The sequence below is a fragment of the Trachemys scripta genome, chromosome 10, assembly GCF_013100865.1.
Source record: "Trachemys scripta elegans isolate TJP31775 chromosome 10, CAS_Tse_1.0, whole genome shotgun sequence".
NCBI lineage: Eukaryota > Metazoa > Chordata > Testudines > Emydidae > Trachemys > Trachemys scripta.
In genome coordinates, this window is record NC_048307.1 from 9828242 (window position 1) to 9851527 (window position 23286).

The 23286-nt window shown below is 43.4% G+C and overlaps 1 protein-coding gene across 2 annotated transcripts in view; it reads right to left on the minus strand.

Annotated features, from left to right (window-relative positions):
- The window catches only part of SDK1 (sidekick cell adhesion molecule 1), a 646617-nt gene that overhangs the window by 56418 nt on the left and 566913 nt on the right, over window positions 1-23286 (minus strand). Inside the window, exons 31-35 of one of the 2 annotated variants that reach the window (XM_034784002.1) lie at window positions 21459-21562; window positions 20230-20300; window positions 13496-13631; window positions 11755-11814; window positions 9644-9745 (exon numbers count right to left, since the gene is read on the minus strand). In XM_034784002.1, coding sequence (XP_034639893.1) covers window positions 9644-9745; window positions 11755-11814; window positions 13496-13631; window positions 20230-20300; window positions 21459-21562 — 473 coding nt within the window. The remainder of the gene's footprint in view (window positions 1-9643; window positions 9746-11754; window positions 11815-13495; window positions 13632-20229; window positions 20301-21458; window positions 21563-23286) is intronic. The other variant, XM_034784003.1, reaches the window with a different exon arrangement.

The following is a 23286-nucleotide window of genomic DNA, read 5'->3' on the forward strand; positions in this document are numbered from 1 at the left end:
GAGGTGTGTGTGGCGGTGGGAGGGTTCGGCGGAGCGGCACTCCTCGGTGGGGGGGGTGTTCAGCGGGGCGGGGGGGGGGGCCGGGGGGGTTCGGTGGGGGGTTCGGCGGCGCTCTGCGGGGAGCTGATGTGTTCGGTGGCGCTCTGCAGGGGGCTAGAGGGGTTTGGTGGTGCGGCGCTAGGGGGGTTCGGCGGTGCAGCGCTCCGTGCGGGGGGGGAGGGTGGCAGCACGGTGCTGAGGGGGTATGTATGGCGGCGCTATGGAGGGTGGCACTCTTTTTTTTTGCTTGGGGTGGCAAAAAAGTTAGAGCCGGCCCTGATTATAAGCCTGATTTTACACACTCCACCTTACACTCAAATTTCAAAACCCACAAATATTTCAAAACTTTGCTAGATACTAAAAATCATGACTGAATAGAGACACTGGATTTATGGCATATTACAACAATCTGTAACCCACTAACAACCACACACACCCTCAGCTACTTCTCCCTCCCTTCCTTTCCTCCCTATGATGGGAGGGGTGTTAAAAGGCCACTCCACCTTGAATAGTCCCTTGAAACATGTGTTAACCACTGATGCTAAACAATCTGTTCCACTTTGTATCTAGCAGTCACACTCCCAGACCTGAAGAAGAGCTCTGTGTAGCTTGAAAGCTTGTCTCGCTCACCAACAAAAGTTGGTCCAGTAAAAGATATTACCTCACCCACCTTTTCTCTGTAATATCCTAGGACCAACGAGGCTACAGCACTACATAAAAAAAAGTCATATCAGTCTCAAAATTAATAGGGAAGATCAGGAGCTAAGGCAGACTCTCTCCAAAATTAGAAGTGAATCAGGCAAGAGGTCTCAATTTTGGCTCATTTAGGGTTCAGCAGCCAAATATGGTTCATTTGAGGCTGCAGGATTGCTACGAGGCTAATGTGACTGGAGAAGTTTGGGGTCCAGATGGGGAAAGACTAAGCTCTGCATTTTCTGGGGGTTGGAGTTTTTTCACTGTAACATTCCTGCACTCAATTGAATATTTGCGCTTGCTATGACCATATAATTTCATTTGGTTGCTAATTCAAATTTTCATGAGGAAAATCGAGGCCTTTTTAATTTCAATCCCTGATAAATACCTTCAGTTCAGTGCCTGACAATGGCTGGGATGCTGAAATCTGAAAGCAAAAACAACACCATTCCCCTGTGCCTAGGTTCACAGCAGTCACACTGGAGGAAAAGTGAGATGGCAGGACCGTAGGGAGTTGAGGTATGCAAGAGAAACATCACAGTACCTTGCTCACTTATCCCAGGATGAGTGTATGCAAGCAGAGCAGGACAGGGGAGAGTGAGAGGAAACACAGCTGATTGCAATGTTAACCCTTGAGCCAACCGTAGTCAAACGCTAAAGCCTATCCCAGCTTGAATATGAGTTATAAGCCAAAGGCAGAGGTGGTTTTGTCACAGCCCCAACCTCATCTGTGCAATACATGGCCCATTTTATTTTAATAGAGCTTGTTCATGTTTTTTTAAGGGAAATTAATTTCTTTGCTTTCAGTGAGTGAGTCTTGCTACTTTTCTCATTAAGGCCATGTATCCACCAGCACATTTCCTACCATTGTTTGTTACTGTATTACTGTAGGACATAGGGACCATAGTCCTGGACCAGGAACCCACCGTGGTAGGCCCTGGGCAAACAGAACAAAGAGACCTAGTGCAGATGCAGCTTTACTGGGCACAAATAGTTTCACCACAGCATCCTCTGTCCCTGCACTTAGTTCCTATCAGGGCAACACAACAGTATGAATGCTGTCAGCTGGTTTAACTAGTGCTCCTACAATTGCTTACATTGGTGGTAGTGCAAGGGTGGTAGTTTTACTAAAAAACGCTAGTGTAGCTACAGTCTATGTCTTCGGCTGGTCCTTGCTGAGAGCTGCCAGGGGACTGTCAGGTTTGTAAGAGGTAAGTTAATTGTCCAGGCAAGTGTTGCATGGCAAAGTATGGTACAATGGGACATAAATAAATGATAACAGGGGAAAAGACGGTAAGCTCCGTTGATCAAAAACGCTTATCCCTTTAGCTCGGACACTAACACCTTTCCTGCATCGCAACATGATAGAAGGAGGCAATTAAGCCAGAGCTAAACAAGAAACTGCTGCACTGTATAAAGCATTGTGTTGTACCCAGGGCTGCTTATGACTGATATTAACAGCTTAACGAGCTGTTAATGAGGTGCTCAGTCAGCTGCTTTTACTTGCTGCATGAAAATATAGCAAATGATTTCAGTAAGCCTCTGCATTCTTGATGGAGAATTAAAGATGTCAGATAAAACTATCAAAACTATGTCTCAATCCTGACATTTTTCAATGCATTGTTTTGAAATTCCTTTTCCTATATGGCAGAATAACATCCTTTGACAGCAGTCTGACTCCTGGTTTCTTCCTTCCTCTCTTGACAATGGATTGAAGTCCCCAGCAACCTGCAGGGATATCTTTTTGTCACATTGACATTAGGACACTTCTTCCAGGGGCTTGCACTGGCCTGGTTAGAGTCTCCCTTTCCATTATAACATCCACAGAGCTGAAGTTACTCAGTTTGGGTGTTTAATAAATAAACCTCTTTGATCTCCTACAAAGAGCGTGAGATCCTAAAATTACCTCTAACAGAGTAGCTTGGGTGAGTGATGGTAGTAGGAAATAGAGATAAGCCTTGTCTAGATGAGTACAATTCATATCCATACCCTCAATGCAACTCCAGTGCAGTGGTGAAAACTCTAACATAGGCAAGGCTCAGGTGTTTCATCAACCTTCCAGGGTCCAAAGAGACGCTGTGCACTATCCACACCAGTGTTACCACAAGTGAAGCTGCATCAATGGTGAATTATAGGTCTCATGTGGGCTTAGTGCAGGCAAATCCAGAGTAATGCCCATGTACAGAATGAGACTATGGAACCACAAAACATTTCACAGAAGCTGACAGGATCATCAGAGAAATGCTGGTACAGGGCAATACCTGTAAAGTCCAGTGGCTGATCACACAGATGGCTATGCCATTTGGATATAAGAGCCATGATTTTATTGGCTTCTTATAAGGCACAAGAGGTTGGAGAAAGGTATGTGACGGAAAACCTCAATCAAGATAGAACACTCACCTTTCCTCCATTTTCTCTTTCCACCTTCCTATGTTTTTCCTTTCTTGTTCTGCTTCGATTTCACTCCATTCTTTCAAGCAGCAATGTCAGGGAAACTAGCTCGCAATCCTTAACTCTGAACCCCAGTACAATGCTTCAGAGACCAGACTGTTAGTCAGTTTCAGATGTACTGCTGCTGTTGCTAGGCCCCTATGCAAAGCAGAGTGGCATGGGGCGGGGGATGAGGGGTAAACTAGGCAGCAAGTGGAAGGAGTCAGCTGAAACCTCTCCATACTCAAGAAGCTGAGGGAAGGATTTAACATCTCTGCTGGAGAACAGCACCGCCCCCTCCCCCACTGTGTAATGGCAATGTCCCAGTACCACTGTGCACCATGAAAGCTCTGCAGCCCCTTCAGATTTAAACAGAAAATCAACATCTTACATACTTCTTATTCCCCGCCCCCTCACCCAAAGAAGCCTTTTACTCATGTTCAGAAGGTAACTCTTATAATTAAAATACTTCCTACATTCCAAAAGGTTGGTACTTCTACATGTCAAGAGGGATCAGCCCACTGCCAGTACAAGATATTATAGTACGATTTATTTAGGCAGTGGGGGTGTTAAGGTAAGCTGCACTTTGTTTAAAGCTTGGCCAAAATGAAACCGGTTCCCCACCCCCACCTCTTTAACAGAAGGAAAAACTGCAGCGAGGCTGACAAACTGCATCCTACTTTTAAACTGATGCCATTTGAAATGGCCAAGATATTTAACCTCCCTCAAAATGGGGTTTAGAGTGGAAATGTTCAATTAACTCTTGCAGCAACACTGGCAGCACTGTAATTCTAACCTGCAGACGCCCAGTCATTCACACACACACCTGCAACCAGGGGCGCGGGAACAATTTGTAGAGTGGCGGGTGCTGAGAATCATTGACGAAAACTGTAAACCCTGTATATGATGGAAACCACTTCAAGCCAGGGGGCGCTGAGACACCCCCAGTACCCGTAGTTCCAGCACCTATGGCTGCAACACACATGCCCCAAACAGATTGAGGGAAAACAGCGAAGAGGGCCAAATTAGAGTGACTGAAGTTGCCAGCTATAATGTGTTGAAGTGTTGGTTTTCCTGTGGGGCCTTTATCCAGAAGGTTCCAGGGACCTCTCTCTAGAGCAGGGGTCGGCAACGTTCGGCATGCGGCTCGCCAGGGTAAGCACCCTGGCGGGCCGGGCCAGTTTATTTACCTGCTGACGCAGCAGGTTCGTCCGCTCGCGGCCCCCCCGGCCGTGGTTCGCCGTCCCGGGGCGGCGAGAAGAGGCGTGGGCGAGCGATGTGCTGGCCACGGCTTCTTGCCACCTCCATTGGCCCGGGACGGCGAACCGCGGCCAGTGGGGGCCACGATCGGCCGAACCTCCCGCGTCAGCAGGTAAATAAACTGGCTCGGCCCGCCAAGGTGCTTACCCTGGCGAGCCGCGTGCCGAACGTTGCCGACCCCTGCTCTAGAGGCATCATTTCAACTACATTCTGGAAAGCGAACAAGAGGAAGCCCTTTTTCTGTAAGGGCTGGGAGGTTTGAGATGGGGGGGAAGATTCCCTCTCCTCTCCCTCAAAGTAATTGGGAGGTGTGGGGAAATGATGCCATATTGGCCATTCTGGAAGGACATTTGAAAGTTCTGGAGAGGGCTTACATCAGGGGATGAAAACAGCCAATGAGGATAAGTCCTTGCACTCACATCTTCCTCCAATAGCAGAACAAGAATCAAAGGGAGAACACACCCTGCTGGGAGCAGCTCACCGCATTGTCTAGAACTTAGCCTTCAGCCCCCAAAATGCTGTTATCCGCTCCTCCTTCCTGAGCACAGTCCCTGTTCTCCCACCTAGATATTCAGTGCCCCTCCCCCCGCACCTTGTGTTCCTCCTAGCCTCGATCTCCTATTCATGTCCTTGGCACTCCCCAGCCTGTTTCCATTCCTTGCCTGTCTGTACTAGTCCAGACACTTCCCAGAAGAATTTGAATGCTTTTCCTGCTGTAATTGACAGGAACAAAGCCTTCTGGGGTGCACTATCAGTGTTTTAGATGCAGGTGGGCAGGGGGATGAAAAATACACAAGTTTATGAGCTCTAGGGACATTTGTGGTGCTGCAGGCAAGGAGGCAGAGGAAAATAATTACAGGTAATAGTGGGAAAAGATATTTGCTTTGGCTTCTGTAAGCTTTGTACTGTGGGGGCAAATTCAAGTCAGGAGGCGGTGGAGGGGAAGAAATGGTCCTATTACTGTCCAGACTGCAACTTTCATTAGACAAAGTGAAAGCAAGACAGATACTTTTCCAAAAGCTGATGTTAGCAGCCAAGGCAGCATTTCAATACAGGACTCCCGGGAAGAGGGTCTGCATCTCTGAGTCCTTGGCTGTGTCTTTTTGCTTCCTGTGCCGAGTCCGCTGTCAGAGCTCATTATTAAAAAAATTAAAAAGAAAAAAAATCAGATGCATCAGCTCCCGTGAAGCATGAAGGTCGTCAATGTCACCATCAGTTATAATGACACACGTCACTTTCCCCTTCCCACAAGTGCCTTCATCACCTGTTTAAAAGGAAAGTAGTTCTTGGCATATTTCACCCTTTCCTCCCCAGAAATATACACCTCCACCAGCAGCTGCTAGAAAAAATTAAAAATTCCATTATATTTCATCCAGGGCAGCTCTGCTGGATGAGAGAACGCACCAGTGTGTGCATGCTTGTTAGCAAAGGATTTGTACTGCTGCCTTCCATTTTATTCACCTCCCTAAATTAGGGGAAGCATGACTACCCTAAATCTGTGATTTCTATTCAACTATTATGCAGATAGTGGAAGCTTCCTAAACTCCAGATCCCACCCCACAACCAGATAACGACAACAAACCAATGCTCCTGGCATAGAAGCGGCTGTAAAGGAATCTTTATTTCATTCGAGCAGAACACCACCTCTGGTAGCAGCTGTATTTAGGACCAGGATTAATATCAGTACCTAGGCTCTCACTGAACATTCACTGGCTTTCCAACGAAGCTGGAGCCCTGACAGCTGAACTGTTAAATGAATTAACAAGGAGAGAAGGGGGCCTGCCGAAGGGGCTGTGACTCCCTTTCTAATTTCTGTAAGTAGCAGCTTTCCATTTTTCTGTCATTTGTGAGGAGCTGCACACGGTTCACTAATGAGCAGGGCAGAGCTGTGGCTGGATCTAAACGGCAACATTAGACCATTACAAGCATCTTCTAGTCCACTCAGAAGAGGAATCTGCTGGTCAGTGTGCTCGTCCCCTAGGAAAAAGCCGCTTGCATCTACCCCACTATTTCACTGCTCAAGTCAGGAGACAGAGTGTCACCATTACTGCCCAGTCTTGTCAACAATCATGTCACTCTCACAGAAATATTGTCATCTTCCTTCTTGCCCTGAACGCCAAGTGCATCACAATGGGTACCCGATGGCTAGGATCCTTGCCTCTGAGGAGATGGGTGTTGGTTAAGGTTGATTAGTAGTAGTGGTGTAGGAGTCTGGTGTGCTGGTGATTCCTTCTTGTCTTGTTATAGTTGTGTTATGCTGTTACTGGGTTGTTTGATTTGATCTGGGGTAACCCACAGATCTCTATTTATTAGGGCATTTTAAAAAAAATGGTCAAGCATGCCCCGAGTACTGAAAAGTTGCATTACTGTAATACATAAAATCCAAACAAATAGGAATAATTTAAATTTAACAGAGAGGGAAGGGGCAGATCTGCAGGTAATCCTCCTGTGCAGAAAGTTGGTTCTACCATCTGTAGAGGGTAAAGATTAAGGATAAATCCTTAATTCAGACTATTTGAACTGCACATCAATGAGTGTGTAGGAGTTGGAGCCAGCTCCAGCTTTTTTGCTGCCCCAAGCGGCGAAGAAAAAAAAAAAAAAAAAAAAAAAAGGAAAACCCAATTGAGCGGCCACCAAAGTGCCACCATAAGTGCCACCGTAGACCCGGATGTGCCACCCCAACAATGGACAGACTGCCGCCCCATTCTATGGGCCGCCCCAGGCACCTGCTTCCTTCGCTGGTGCCTGGAGCCGGCCCTGGTAGGAGTAATTTGGTGCTGATTGTGCTCCATGCAGCACAAGACATAAAGATGAAAACAGTGCCAGAAGATCTTAACTTTCTGAGACTAGTGGATTCTAAATTTAGGAATGACATATTCCCCCCCCCCAAATATATACCTTGCATCTTACTCTCTATATGGCACTTTCCTTCCAGAAGAGCGGTACAAGCTACAAAAGGACTCACTTTACCCACCACATACTGCAACCTGTGGGATGGAATGCAGCAGCCATTTAACAGCAGTCATCAATAGACTATCTGGGGTAAGCTGAACTGGTGTTGGTCTCCTTTTGTCTATGTGTGCTACTGGCGATGGTATAATCTCTATCTTTCAGTGGATTAGTGAGCTCCCACCCCCAGTGTTGGTAACCCTCACTTTTTAATTGTGTGATCTTTTGTAAATGGGTCTCCAGAGCCAAAACCAAATCAAAGACCCATCTCTTCCTGCTTGCTGTTTAGTTGCCTTTGCTACTGCAGCTAGGAAGCCCTGAGAAATGCCAATAAAACAAAACAATTTCTATTTATGCAGCACCTTTCATCCTAAAGGATTCCAAAATCACTTCAAAAACTTAAAATAACATACAAGCTATATAGAGGGAACACATCACTCCCTAAAGAAAAGCTGCCACCTCTGGGTTGAAACATGACAGCCACTTAACACTGCACTGTAACATCCCACAATAGGTCGGAAAATCTGCAGGAAGATCCTAAATTCACTATTTCCACAGCACGGATCTGTATTGTCCCTAATTACAGTAAACTCCACAAGGCCTAACAAACCCAGAAAACTGTGCTGCAGCTTGAGAAACCCCATCCCTGGCTACATATGAAAGAAGGCCCTCCAGGTGCCTTGCTGTATTCATGAGCTCTTCATTCCCCTGCCACCCATGTGGGCTGCTAAGAGCAATATGTGGGTTGAGGGCTTTAAAGACATGTAGCAGCCTCCTTTTGTTGTATTTATCAGGGTGTGTGTGTGTGTGTGTGTGTGTGTGTGTATAAACACCTTGTAGAGATGAGCTATTAGTTATGAAAGGAAAATTGTTTTGAAGCCAGACATACTTGGCTCCATTTGGAGCTTCCTTTGCCATCTTTTGCAGGAAGAAGTTAGAACTCCAGCAAAATAACTAACTATCTCAATTATGTAAGTATCTCCAACTGGAACTGGAGAGCAGGGCCACCTCTGATTAATTGATGAAATTTTATATAACAGTGAACATTACAACTATGTCTGAAATAAAAAAGATTAAACAGAGTTAATAATTTCTTTTTCTTAGTTCACAGAAATCCAGTATTTAATATAGCAATAAAAAAGCCATCTCTAGAGTTCGAACTCAAACCTTTAAATCTTAGATTTAAGAAAAAGAGTAAAAGTGAAATCAGATTGGTTCATATAGCTGATTGGGCAAGAGACCAAGTGGTGGTGGAATCCCATCTTACCTGAGATTCTAATGGGAGAATTTGCTATGGGGAATGGTACAGAAGTAATAGCTGAGGAAGCTCACAGCTACCCCAGTGCCAGCCTCTTCCAGCTGGAGTCACTTGTAAAGAATGAAGTAGTGACATGGGCTGTGGGGGAAGATGACAGTTACTCCAATCCCATCTTCTCCCAGCAAGAATTACTGTGCGGGACAGGGTCCCTGTTTCATGAAGCGTTCAAATGGTAAGTATTTGGTAATGAGCACTGTGATGACTTGTGCCTCTTGACTCTGAGCCCTTTAGGATAGGGACTGTAAATTGATCTGCTAGTTACACTTTGTAAAGCACAGTGCACATTTCTGTACTAGATCCATACAAAGTAATGCAAAGGTGCATGGCAAGACATATATCTAGGTGCTGAGGGAGGGTTTGCAGCTGGTTAGATTAGAGGCAGAGGTAAAGAGTATTCATTGTCTTGTGGGTGACTGGGAACTTCAGCTCCAGAGCTACCTCTAACCTGGAGACAATCCCCTCCATGGATTCAACTCTTCAAGCTATGTTTGTGGGGGTGCATGCACAGAAAACATTGCCATGCAAGAGGGCTGTAAAATAAAAAAGGGTCTACTTCCAATGTCTCTCTTGTTTTATAACCCCCCTCTTCCTTTCCCTTGTAGTTTTCCTAATCTCCACTTTTTACTTCCTTATATTGAGTCGTCTTTTCCTCACACTTCCAGTTTCCCTTTCCCAGCTAAATTGGTACAGATGTTAATCTTTTGAAAATTGCTCAAAACGTTTGCTCTCCTCTTTCTTCAGGAGGCATTTTCCTTCTTTATTCTGGGTATTGTAGATGTGTTGGCTTCTGAACAGCAAATGACTATGGCACTCCAGTCCCAACTTCTGCCAGCAGGAGGTGCTGCAGAAACTTGTGTAGGAATCTCTCCAATACCCTAGTTCCTGTCTCAACCACCTGGAAAGTGTGAAAAAACTCAGGTGCTATTTAAATCAATTCATTTTCCATTTGCTTACCTGCTTCACCAACAAACACTTCCACAGGTGTGCTGGTAGGGCTCTCCCCAATGATGTTATATGCTGTTATTACAACTTCATATCTCTTGTATTTCTTCAGCTCTGGAAATTTAAATCAGCAGATTAAAAAAATGGGCACTTTTAACGTCCCACTTTATACTCCCTCAGCTCTTTATACCCAGAATTCTGTGTCTCACTCGATACAGTGCTAGAATACTAGAAACAGTAAGTCGCTGAAAAGTTAGTATTTACCTGGCTATATCCTTCTCTAATTCACACATCATCATTGTACTTACATAAATATGAAAGGCACCATATCTGCCCCAAGAAAGGACCTGACTTTCCTATTGCTTCCTTATTTTGCTGCTTCCATAAAAGGGATAATACTTGGTGGGTGACTAGTGGGGAGGGGAGGGAGGGGAGGGAGAAGAGAAACATTGCTGGGCTATTCCACAGCTGCCATTACTCAGGGGGGAAGCATGTGCATGGAGTGGATTCTGCACTGTGCTCCAAAAGTTCAAGATCTGGACTCATCCTGATGTCTGCTGGTGGGAGATGTCATAGCTGCAGGCCTTCCCCCAGCCTCAAAGAGTTCCACCTTGGGAACAATCAACAGCAGCATCATTACTGTTTGCAGCTGCTGAAGTGGGGTGCAGAGGGAGACTCATGGATGGAATTTGTAGTCCTATTCAAAGGGCAGCACAGAATTCTTTTTCTTGCAGCGATCACAGTTTGAACATTGAAATCTCCTTCCTTTTTAAGATCAACTTCTTCTATGCTCCATTTGGCCACTGGGCAAAAATTTCTTAGCTGACCCATAGGAAATACACTAACAGCTGTGGAAAGAGTGACAGCAGGGAGAAAAGAAGCTAGCAAAAACCATGGCATTAGGGTAATTAATAAACAAGGGAAAGACAAGAGGCAGACTAGAATCATGTAAATACCCTCACAGAGGGCTGGCTGCAGCTGCCAGAGTTCCAGGATTTGCATCTGAAAATGAAATAACCTACTCTACAATAAATATTTATCACCTAACAGGCAAAAGTATGTCGAAAGACAGGCCAATAGTATAATAAAATTGTACTTTAATCAGCACTGAGTTTATTCACACAGGTGTATTTGTGGATATGGGTCTGAATTTCTCCCCTTGTCAATACCTTTTCCCGGTTATCTGTGAATCACACTACACCCCTACCTCTGTGGCTCCCGGCAGGCCATCAGTTCAGTAAAGGTTCAATACATCTGATCACAGGGGTCCTTCTAATTTCAGCTTCACAGAAGTATTTACAAGTGTTCTGCCCACATCTCTGAGTCAGAGTCCAGCATCTCTGACTCGTTTCAGATACACAGTAGATGATTTTTTGATACATCACTAAGGCTTTGCCAGCCTATAAATAAAACATTGATATACCGTAGGAAACAGCCATCTTGATAGGAATTGCAGCACTTGTCAGCGCGCATAGAGTAACTTTTATTGCTCTTGTTGTTAAAAAAAAAATCACGAGAAGGGTTTCAATGCCAGGAAAACGGAACATATGCGAGTTCAGGCATCCAAATGCGTGTGGGGCTAGGGCTTCACTTCTTTCCCCCCTAACAATCTGTAACTTAAAAGCCTGGGGCCAAACCTGCCTAGTGAACCATCATCACCAGAAAGCAACTTGCCTTTTAACTCCGTCGAAGCCTGTTTTATTCATTTCCAACTGAACACACCTCTGAGCTGCATACAAATTCTTTGGGCCCTTTCTAAATTAGCCCTCCACTTGCGGGAGTGCCTCAGCATCCCAGTGTTCGAATCAAAGGACTAATGATGTGATTCAGCTAAACTCAGATGGGCTGTGAAATATGAGGCGAACAAAATCAGAATTCATTTAGCATCAGAAATACTGAGATGTTAGAGTCAATAATGCTTCACCTTCCCAGCAGCCTTATTTTTAAACTGTTACCTACTTGCAGCATCAATGTCTTGATATATTGGAAAGAAGCATTTAAAGAAAAAGAAGCAGAGTCATTAATCTGAGTTGGTTTCTGCATGATTCGGTGAAGGGAACCATAGAAGTTTGCCCATAGTGTATTCCCAACCATTACAAAAAGTCAAGGCAGCGTGCACTTACGTGTTAATTCATACGTCGTTAATGCAGAGGGGCTATTCACTGTCTGGAAGCTGCTTTGGGCTATTCAGAGTAAGCAAAGCAGAAAGCTTGTTACAGTGCAGGGAAACAGTTATTGCAAATGATGTACAGCAGAGACAGAGGGAAATGATGCAGCACACACGTACACAGTTTGAGCTTTAGGACTGTACCTTGAAGGGCAATAAAAATCACATCACTCTCTCGTAATACATCAAAAGCATCTCACTCACAAGGGGCTGTTTCATTTCATCACCACAGAGAGAATCACACAAATATACAGCACAGGGAAATGTACTGATTCCTTACATTAAATAGAACAAATGCGTATAAGGGAGGCAAATTCTATGGGGAAAACTCCCAGCACTGCACTGAATTGTTAGTTCTCAGCCTACCCAAGCTTAAATGTGGAGCATCATAGGATAAAGTCCCCAAATATGGGACATAAACAGCTAACGCTTAAAATTATGTGGGATTTATTTCTTTAAAACATAAACTAAGTTTCCCCCAGTTTCATTTTCATGGTATTTACAGTAATAATAAACTGTATAAAAACAGCAGGTCACTGTGGAAGAGCGGTATGCATGGGTACAAATAACACTGTATTGCTTTAAGAGAAGAGGGAATTTTCTTTAAAAATCTCTCTCTCTCTTTCCTGAAAAAGCACAGGAGGGTGATTTATACTACAGCACTATTAGAAAGTCAGCTCTGGAACCTTTAGGGCCACATTCTGCCCTGACTTACACTATGTGCAATCCCATTGTAAATTAAGACCGAATTTGATGCATAAGCTATTTTAAAGAAAATCTACTCTCTATCGATCTCATCATAACAGCGTCTACAGGAGATAGCCTGGATGGGTTCTCCCAGTACTGAGAAATGCTGCACGACATTATCACATCATGTAAACCCTGCAGGGCCAGATTGTGCCACTCTTACTCACAGTGAGTAGAATTTTAACCTGAGAGTAATCCCATTGATTTCAATCATGGCAGAACCTTATCCGTCATGATGACATCTTATTGCTAGTCCACATCTCTCAAGCTACTGAGCCATCACGTGGTCCTCCTCTCCCACCTGGTTCTTATGGCCTTATTCTTCCCCCCTACTTTCCTTCTTCTGTTTAAATCTCCTCTTCATTTTTCTCTTACTCTTCTCCTTCTCACTATTCTTTCCATCAATAAAATGTTTGCTGACTATTATTAACCGATAGGCCAATGAGACTCTTGCTTTTTATTTATTTTATTTCCTTTCCATTTCTTCCCTAAATAATGACAAACACTTAGAAACTTTAAATATTCGCATCAGCTGTTTTGGTCATACTGGAAAGAAAGAAAAAAAACACCTTTTATTGAAATAATACATTTTCCAAAAACGCATCTGCTACCTTTTGTGTATGAAGCCAGAACATAGTGTACCACAGTAACCACCAGATGGAAATAGGAGAAAGCAGGAAATCAGAGTATGCATGGAGGGAGGAGAAACAAAGAGGGAGAGAGAATGCCACTTCAAGCATGCTGGCATGGACTGGAGAGTGCCATTAAATATAATGCAGTTTAGACCATAGTTAATAGCATCTCTGAGCATCTCTGTCCTATGTACTTAAGTGTTAAATAATTTAGCACCTGTGGCACATCTTTACATCCTTTCCACTGAGTAATGAGGGGTGCGGGCTCTGATGGAATGGTGGATTATCAGCTTGTAATACAGCAGTGTGTCTACTCACGTGTAAGTTCAGCTCGTAAAGCTGAAGGGATTTTAATAGTCTTGGACTCTGTTCCAGGCCCAGTTTCATACTCCAGCTCCCGGTAATAAATCCGATACCCCAACAGCAAGCCATTCAGACTCTCAACCTTTGGTGGCTGCAAGAAATTCACATTAGGAATGTGCTTGGTAAGAAGTTCAAAGCAACAAACATCAGACAGTTTAAGACATTGGTTTAGACAGTCTCATCCAGAGTCTGGGTTCTGTGCGACAGGGACTCAGACTTCTATGGTGAAAACAGATCCCTCAACAATACAAGAGCAAAACATTCGTGGAAGTTACAAAACAACATTTAAAGGCATCATTGTTATTTTAACTCAGAGACAGTAGTTAAAAAATGCCCTGGATTTAGTAGTTCACGGCTTATTTGATTCACAAGAACATGAGCTTTCTACATCCTGAATGCACAAGATCTTGTGTGTGACAAATTGTTTGGACAAACCAGTGGCAAAAACCACAGATGTGGCTACATGTTGCCTGCCACAAAAACAGCAGAAAAGGAAGCCAATTTTTCAGACATTTAGCAGCAGAAGAGGAATTCAAATTTTTGCAACAGTGTTATTATTAAACAGTGATTCTCTCCTGGCTGGTCTCCTTGAGGACAGCTTCTGGATTCAGCATGGTTGGAGATGAGGAGTAGGTGATGAGAAGCAGAATAAGGATCAGTAGTTTTAACTAATTAGGTGAAAAACAGGTATTTTGGTAATATCCCTACTTCCATATGAGGTACTGCTGCTCATTTACATTTGGCTAGTGCAGAACACACATCCCTCAAGCCACATGTGCCTGTCTATAACAAAGAAACACACAAGTCATGAGAACAACTGCAATTTAGGAAGTGAAGGATGGTTACAGTCTCTCCCTTTTTGTGCCATGAGTATAAGTCTCACCTACAACACTCCTTAGAATATCAGGGTTGGAAGAGACCTCAAAGCAGAACTAATCCCCAGACAGATTTTTACCCCAGATCCCTAAATGGTCCCTTCAAGGATTGAACTCACAACCCTTGGTTTAGCAGGCCAATGCTTAAACCACTGAGCTATCCCTCCCCCTTTAGACTGTCTTTCTTTTCCCCCAAGGAGTCTTGCACATAATAAATTGGGACCCCCCAGGATTCTGCTCGTTCCACTCACTCCTGCTTCAAAGAATCTTCTTTCTGGTTGAGGAGGAGTGAATAGAGTCCAACATTGCTGTTCTCACATCAGCAAGGTACCCCCTTTGGATACTGGGCTATGTTGAAGAACAAGAAATTTAACTTGAGAACTAAATATGGATCTCTAGCATAACAGTTCGGAGCTACATAGTAATTATGTAGGGCCACCAGCCTGGCCATCCATACACTTGTTATTTCTCTAGAACATACGCTGCCACTCAATAGGACTTATACCTCAGCAGTGGAATGCTACTGCAGTCCCGCAGGTCCTTCTCCAACTACAGATAAAAAAGCCTAAGAAATCCATTATACTGAGAGGAGAGTTTTTATCTGAGTGACTTACTTAGATATAGACAGGATATGGGAGTCATGATGGTTTGGAAAAAAAGTGTTTTTTTTCAGGAGCTCACTGTAGTTTTAATGTGGCAGAGAAGAAAAGTGACCTTGAGCCATTATTTTCTAAAGATCCGTGCTCTCAAATTTAAGCAGCAAGGAACTGAAAGGGTAAATGATAATGCCTGTAGCTATAATGATCATGCTTTTAAATTCCAGAAAGATCTCCATGTACTTTGGAAACTTTACAGAAATAACTTTGTCCATCACTGAAACGGTAACTACTGGGGTGAAATGCAGTGACAATACCAGGTAACACCTTGTGTAATTTTAAAGAAGAAAGTGAAAACCAATAATTCAACCATTTAAAACAGGGAAAGAGGCAAGTACTGGAAAATTTAAAGAAGAATTTGGTAACAGTCTAGCATACTGCTATGAAAAAAAAAAAAAAAAAAAAACATAACACCCCCGGCTCCATACCATCACCAACAAAAAGACACCCACCAGAACTGACTGTACTACAGAAAAATAATGCCTCTGCATTAGGGCAAAAAATATTTTGGGGGGGTTGGTGCATAACCTAAGGCCGAGGGAAAAGGGAATTGCTTACCTGTGCAGTAATAGACGTTCTTCGAGATGTGCAGTCCGTAAACACATTCCACAGCTAGTGATTGCACCACACCAGTGTGCATGTGTTGAAGAACTTTCTAGTTAGCAGTGCCGGGAGGGGCAGCACATGCATCCTTCATTTCCTCAGGGGCCTGCGTGAGAGTATAAGGGGTGGACCTGCTCCCCCACCTCAGTTCTTCCACGGCTTTCAGAGCCCCTAGCCTGTGGAGTCTGCAGTAGCACGAGGGGAGAGTGGGCCATGGAATATGTATATGGACTACATATCTTGAAGAAGATCCATTACTGTAGAGATAAGTAATAGTAAGTAATAGATAAGGAATCCTTTTCTGTATCGAGTGACAGTCCTCATCACATTCCACAGCTGGTGACTCGTAAGCAGTAGAACTTCCCGGAGGAAGGTACAAGGCATTCACACGTAGAGTGACTGCAGTAGCATCCTGCCAAACCTAGCATCATCCCTGGGCACTTGCACTTTGTGAACATGTGAAGAAAAGACCAACTTACTGCCCTGCGGATGTCTCTGAGGGGTATGCACAAGAAGTCACCAATGTAGCCGGTGCCCTTGTGCAATGTGCTAATTCTCTTCCAGGAAGAGGTGCCCCTGTCATCTATAACATGATCTGATGCACTTGGTTATCCATCTGGATAGATGGACACTACTTGTCTCCTAGCCCTCTCCCCATAAGCCAAAAAGAGCCTGGGGAATTTTGTGAGGGGTCTAGTCCTGTCAAAGTAGAATAGCAAGGCCCTTTCTTACATCCAACATATGCAGCTTCTTTTTAATTAGTGAGAAGTGTCATAAAGCACTTCAAAAAACACGAAAGACTTTGTTTATGGACAAATACTTTACTGTACCATTTCCTATATGATGTAAAAAAAAAGGTAAACACTATTGAACAAGAGTATATAAGGGACACTAATACTCCATGTTATGTTATACATCTAATTAAAGGCTATTTCTTTAATTCCACATGAATCTGTTGACAATCAACTTGTATTTATGCTTTCATGTTTTCCCCAGTCCTTTCCTCCTTCAAATCTAGCACAAATACTCAGAAGATAAATGGCCCAGGATGTTTTTCTCTCTTTGCCATGAAAATGATGATTTTTCCTTGAAAAGGGTACTTTGCTGAAAGGTCAGGTCTTTCCACTCCTATCTGTCTTTCATGGGTAAACCTCTGCTTTTGATGTAATGGATTATTTAGGATTTTTATCTATCTGGAGAAAGGCCCAAGGGATCTGCTGAGGTAGGTAAAGTGATTATGAGTGGCTGCCTGGATGGAGTGCAGCAGTAATAAGAACAATTTGTTTACATCATGTGAGTTACAGAAACTCTTGTGTCTAAAATGGAAGTAAAGTGATACACAATCTTGAAGTTAACAGTAACATCATCTAGAATTTTTAAAACCAATCTTAGAATATTATTATAATAGGCTTTGATGGAAAGCACTTGTTTTCTACTAGTTACATTTAAAAATAATGGACTGACTGGACCAAAGAAATGCAGTTGATCTAATCTACCTGGATTTCAGTAAGGCATTTGATATAATTCCACATGGGAAATTATTAGTTAAATTGGAGAAGATGGGAATTAATATGAGAATTGAAAGGTGGATAAGGAACTGGTTAAAGGGGAGACTACAATGGCTCAAACTGAAAGGCTGGAGGGAGGTTACTAGTGGAGTTCCTCAAAGATCGGTCTTGGGACCAATCTTATTTAACAGTTTTATTTCTGACCTTGATACAAAAAGTGAGTGTGTGCTAATTAAAATTTGCAGATGACTCAAAGTTTGGAGGTATTGCCAATACGGAGGAGGATCAGATTATCATACAAGAAGATCTGGATGACCTTGTAAACTGGAGTAATAGAAATGGGATGAAAATTAATAGTGCAAAGTGCAAGGTTATGTATTTAGGAACTAACATCAAAAATTTTTGCTATAAACTAGGGACTTATCGGTTGGAAGCGACAGAGGAGGAGAAAGACCTAGGTGCATTGGTTGCTCACAGGATGACTATGAGCCATCAATGTGATGTGGCTGTGAAAAAGGCTAATGCAGTCCTAGGATGCATCAGGAGAGATATTTCCAGTAGAGACAGGAAAGTGTTATTATACAAGGCACTGGTGAGACCTCATCTGGAATACTGTGTGCAATTCTGGTCTCCCATGTCTAAAAAAGATGAATTCAAACTGGAACAGGTGCAGAGAGGGGCTAGTAGGATAACCCAAGGAATGGAAAACCTACCTTATGAGAGGAGACACAAAGTGCTCGGCTTGTTTAGCTTAACCAAGAGAAGGCTCTGGGGGATATGATTGCTCTCCATAAATATATAAGAGTGATAAATACCAGGGAGGGAGAGGACTTATTTAACTTAGGTGCCAATGTGGATGCAAGAACAAATGGATAAATAGGCCAACAAGTTTAGGCTTGAAATTCGGTAAAGGTTTCTAACCATCAGAGGAGTGAAGTTCTGGAACAGCCTTCCAAGGGGAGCAGTGAGGGCAAAAAACCTAACTGGCTTCAAGACTGAACTTGATAAATTTATGGAGGGGAGGGTATGATGGGACTGCCTACGATGGTATGTGGCCCATCAGTGACTGCTAGCAGCAAAAATACCTAATGGTCAGAGATGGGACACTAGATGGGGAGAGCTCTGAGTTACTACAGAGAATTCTTTCTGAGGTATCTGCTTGGAAGGTCTTGTGCACATGCTCAGGGAGTAGCCAACTGCCATATTTGGGGTTGGGAAGGAATTTTCACCAGGGTCAGATTGGCAGAGACACTGGGTGGTTTTCACCTTCCTCTGCAGCATAGGGCACAGGTCACTTGCAGGTTTAAACTAATGTAAATGGTGAATTTGCTGTCACTTGAAGTCTTTAAACCATGATTTGAGGACATCAGTAACTCAGCCAGAGGTTAGGGGTCTATTACAGGAGTGGGTGGGTGAGGTTCTGTGGCATGCAGGAGGTCAGACCAGATGATCACACTGGTCCCTTTGACCTTAAAGTCTATAAGTGGATTCAAAGAGAGATGGTGCATTTGGATTTTATTTTGTGAGTTATTAACAACATACAAAGTTAAAAATTCAGGTTTGCTTGGAACTCGACAGTCTTCCTTCCCCTCCACCCCATTTAGACTGGCTGGTGTTTTCAGTTTTACATTATTCTTTAACACTGATGCAGAATGCCCTGTTAGTTGTAGGCTACTGTGGGATTTGAGATTTGTATTTATTTGAAAAATAAAGTACGGCTGAATTACTGTGATCCCATATAAGACATGTCGTAATGACAAGTAATTGCCTGCAACTCCCTTGACGTGGCCTGGCACAACTATCCCATTTCATTTTCATGAAGTATAAAGGATCCAGTTACCTAAACAACCACCTATTTCACATTAATTACCCCCCCCAATAATCAGTCAATTGGACAATTTTTTTTATTGTACACTACATTTCACATTCCCTGTTTGTCCTTGCAAAGGACTACATTGATTTGGAGGTGGGGCAATTGATTAATACCTATACTAGCTCCATTGGTAAAGTTGTTCAATACGCCTTCCATTTGTCAACATGCAGTAAAAGTGAGAGAGTTACAAAGTGCGTTGCTGCATGAACATGTGCTCACTACTCATTTGAATAGCCAGACATACCTTCTAAGTACTGTTGCATGGCAATAAACAGGCCCCCATACATAAAAGAAAATTCTTCCACCATGCAAGAAGCCTGGTCTACACTGTAAACAGTATGTTTTCCGCTAGAATGCAACCTGTCAAAGATGCACTTCTTATTTGGGCAGAAGTCTATCTTAGGCATAGGGTGGGACAGAATTTCTAGCACAGGTCACAGATCCAATGGGTTAACCCATTGGGTTTTCTGTATTAATGCTCACTAGCAAGAGGAAGTCTCGAGTAATAGCACACAAAGAGTTCCAGGAAATCTAAGTAGCCCCAGGCCAGACTGAAAAAAATAGGAATAGAAACTGAAAATGCATATATTTCTAAAGCAGATATGGCATGGTTACTCTCAGCATCCATTATTCTGGAGAAACTTTATTTTTGAGGTCTAAAGAATGGAAGAGCCCAAGTGTACATGGAATTCCTTGGAGATCTGAATGTTGTCTTAGACACAGCACATTTGCCTGTTTTATCAACTGAAGGAGATTATATGCAATCTGAACTGAATGAGATTTTTGTTCCCTGATCCTTACCAACTCTGACAATGACTCTGCTGTGTATTGTACAGGCAAACTGTGATACCTAGTAATATCAGCAAGATGACAGTACTACTTGTAAGAGAAACATTCTCAGGCATCTGTAGAAACCCCTTTATGTCTCCTGTCTCCCTCAAGGTGCATAACTACCCAGTCCCCCTTAGACTAAAAGCCAGGAACCAGAAATTTACATCTTTCATCATAACATATAACTGGATCAGCAGCAGGGAACTAGGCTGCAGTCTTTCTAGTGTGCTTTAATACTCACTTTGCAGAGTAGTTATTCACTGCATTGTGCCATTAGGCGAACAAAGTTCATCAATCTTAGGTCACTGTAGAAATGTTTTAGTAATTTTTGTATTTTACCTACCTGCCACTGAACGAGGACAGAGGAGGTAGTGTGGGGAGTTACTGACACAGAACGTGGAGGTTCACCTGGAACTAAACAAAATCCAAAACACAATAAAAGGTTATAATACTGTGGCAAAACACAGAAAACTTACTCCATCAACCCCTCCTTCCTTCACTACTGATCTTTCTGTCCCAGCTTCAGTGTTATGTTGCTCAATGGAAAGAGAGTGGACAAGAGTACTCCTATGCATGGTCAGTTACCTACCATACTTCCCCTCTGTCTAGGCCAGTGGTTCTCAAACTAGGGCCACCGCTTGTTCAGGGAAAGCCCCTGGTGGGCCGGTTTGTTTACTGGCTGTGGTTCGCCGCTCCAGGCCGATGGGGACTGTGGGAAGGGCGCGGGTCGAGGGATGTGCTGGCCACCCTTTCTGCAGCCCCCATTGGCCTGGAGTGGCTGACCACGGCCAGTGGGAGCCGCGATCAGCCAAAGCCGCGGACGTGGCAGGTAAACAAACTGGCCTAGCCCGCCAGGGGCTTTCCCTGAACAAGCGGCGGCCCTAGTTTGAGAACCACTGGTCTAGGCTACCTCTCTAACACCCAGTATGTATCAGCTCAGAAATAAAGAAGGAAAAGCTTATCAGGTGCTCACAGCTCTCCACAGTGTAATGCACTAGGTTTGCTCAGCAGAATAAACTATTACAGTTTGCTAAGGAGGTGAGAATTTTTGCAGTTTTTACCCATTTGATTGTAAGGAGGCCAAACTGTTCTGGATTCCCTGTAACTAAACTCAAAGTAAATTAAACACACCTCAGCCATTTGGATGGACTGCAGCCTAATGTGGATCATGAGTGAAAACAATTGAAGACATTTCTTCAAACATATGCACAGCTCCACATTTATTTTTAATGATCCCTTGTACATTATTCAATTTCTGCAAAGATAATGGTTGGCACAGAGTTTGGAAACCAATGAAACAGAGTTTAATTCCATTTGGAGACTCTTGAAAACTTGGTTCATTTTCAGAGGGCACACCAGGACACTTAAAGCTGCCTGTTATTAATTCAGCTCTTTACCACCCATATCAATTGTTTGTGAACAGAACTGTTTTTAACTAGGTGGGTACCACAGTCTAAGGCAGACAATGGAATTAAATCCACTGGAAAGTGTGTTCTAGAGGTTATAGCGAGCTCTACCCATGCCCCATCTCATGCCAAGGGCGGGATCATATTCCCTCTCCATCTCTCTTACCATCCTGCAGAGTAGTGACTGCTTCTGTCTCAGCACTGAAGTCACTATCTCCAATATCATTGGTTGCTTTCAGACGCAGCTTATAAGAGGTAAATGGGTTCAGCCTGTAAAACATAATAATGAGGATGAGGGACGAATTCTCTTCACAAGCTGTCGGAGACCAAACCTCTTACAAAGAACCTGCCCAAAGGCAAATTAAATTATTAGAATAGTTCATCTCCTTTTAAGACTCCTCCCTTTCTATCTGGCCTTGTCCTTCCTAGTAGCACTGGATTTGCTCAAACTCTCCACTGTTGTCATCACCTTCTCAAATATCGACTGGACAGAGTTCTTAAAGACAGGCATTTTGTGCTCTTGATGGTCTACAGAATAGTCGTAGCTATGATTCACAGATAGATCTATGGTAGCTTTTGGTTCTGGAAAAGGGCACGTCTTATTAATAATAATAGAATTCAGCATGTATATTAGTGTTTCAGAGCTTCAGAGCACTGTTCATATTTTATGTCATATATCCTCACAACACACCTGTGGAGCAGCTAAAGACTATCTTCTTCATTTTACAGATAGGGAAACTAAGCTAAAGAGAGGTTAGATGATTTCCCCAGGGCCACCCAGTGAGTCAACAGCACAGCAGGCATTAATTCTGAGGCCACCAGTCTCCCAGTTAATCCTCTAGATCATGCTGCAAGATTGGCATGTTTCATTCCTATTCAATTTCAAGCTAATGCTATTCCCTGAAATATTTGGTATAGACAGTGACTGCAGATTCTCTACAGTTCTTCTGTATACGCATGGCTTTAAGATATGCAAAGAGCAACTTTCAACTGATATAACCTTAGCAAAGCTTCTTCTAGCTTTTCTTTTGACTCACCTTCAAAAGCTTCAATTTCCAGGCTACAAGTTATGGGGAGTTTAGTTAATTGGAAGTATCTGTCCACCAGCCAGCAGATGCAATTGTGACTACAGATCCAAAAAAACAATTGGGAAGGAATGTGTAAAGGGGTGAGCAGTCCCTCTGCACTCCTTTGCATCCCAGTGTGGTGTTGGAGGTGCGTCCCACCTTAATGTCCCGATTGGGCAGCAAAAGGTTTGCTTTATCAGCTCAGGGCAAGGAGAACCCAACACACATGAACAAAACAGCATGTCCCTTTATAAAAAGGCTTCAGGATGGGAGCAATTACAACAAATTTCATAAGGTCCTCACCACTGGACCCTGATTCAGAGCTCCCAAAACTTGAAGTCCATAACACCAACCCTCTAAGTCTCGTAAGGCTGGTCTGCTGGAGCCTGAGCAAAAACCTCATGCCCCTTGCATGGCTTCTACTTTGCAGCTGAACCTCTTCTTCTTATTTATAAAGCCCAGCCCTAGGGCAGGGCCTCCTTGATTACCCTCTAGGCTGTCCCAGCGGCAGACTCCAGTCTTTCCATTAGAGGGGTAGCACATTCCTTCACAGGATGATTAACCATTGAGGGATGGGCAATAGTCTAGTGGCACACAGAATATTGCTTTACTAGATTCCCCCAGGAAAATGCTTTTAGCGAGGTGGAGAAGAAATGTTTTCCTTAGTCCTACCCTATTAGAAAACTGACACTTTCCTTCAGCAACTTAAATGGTCTTTTTTGAAATACAGATCTTTGGTTTTCAGTAATGATAATGTCAATTCCAAAATACATAGCTGGTCTCCTTGATTTCAGAGGCCTTGACTAGAAAGACACCGGGCATAATTCAGGCCTGATGTAACTCCACTGAGGACAAGGCATCAGGTCTGCATTTGTCCTACAATCTTCAGGTTTTATTTTTCCTGCACAATTAGACAAAGGGTAGTAG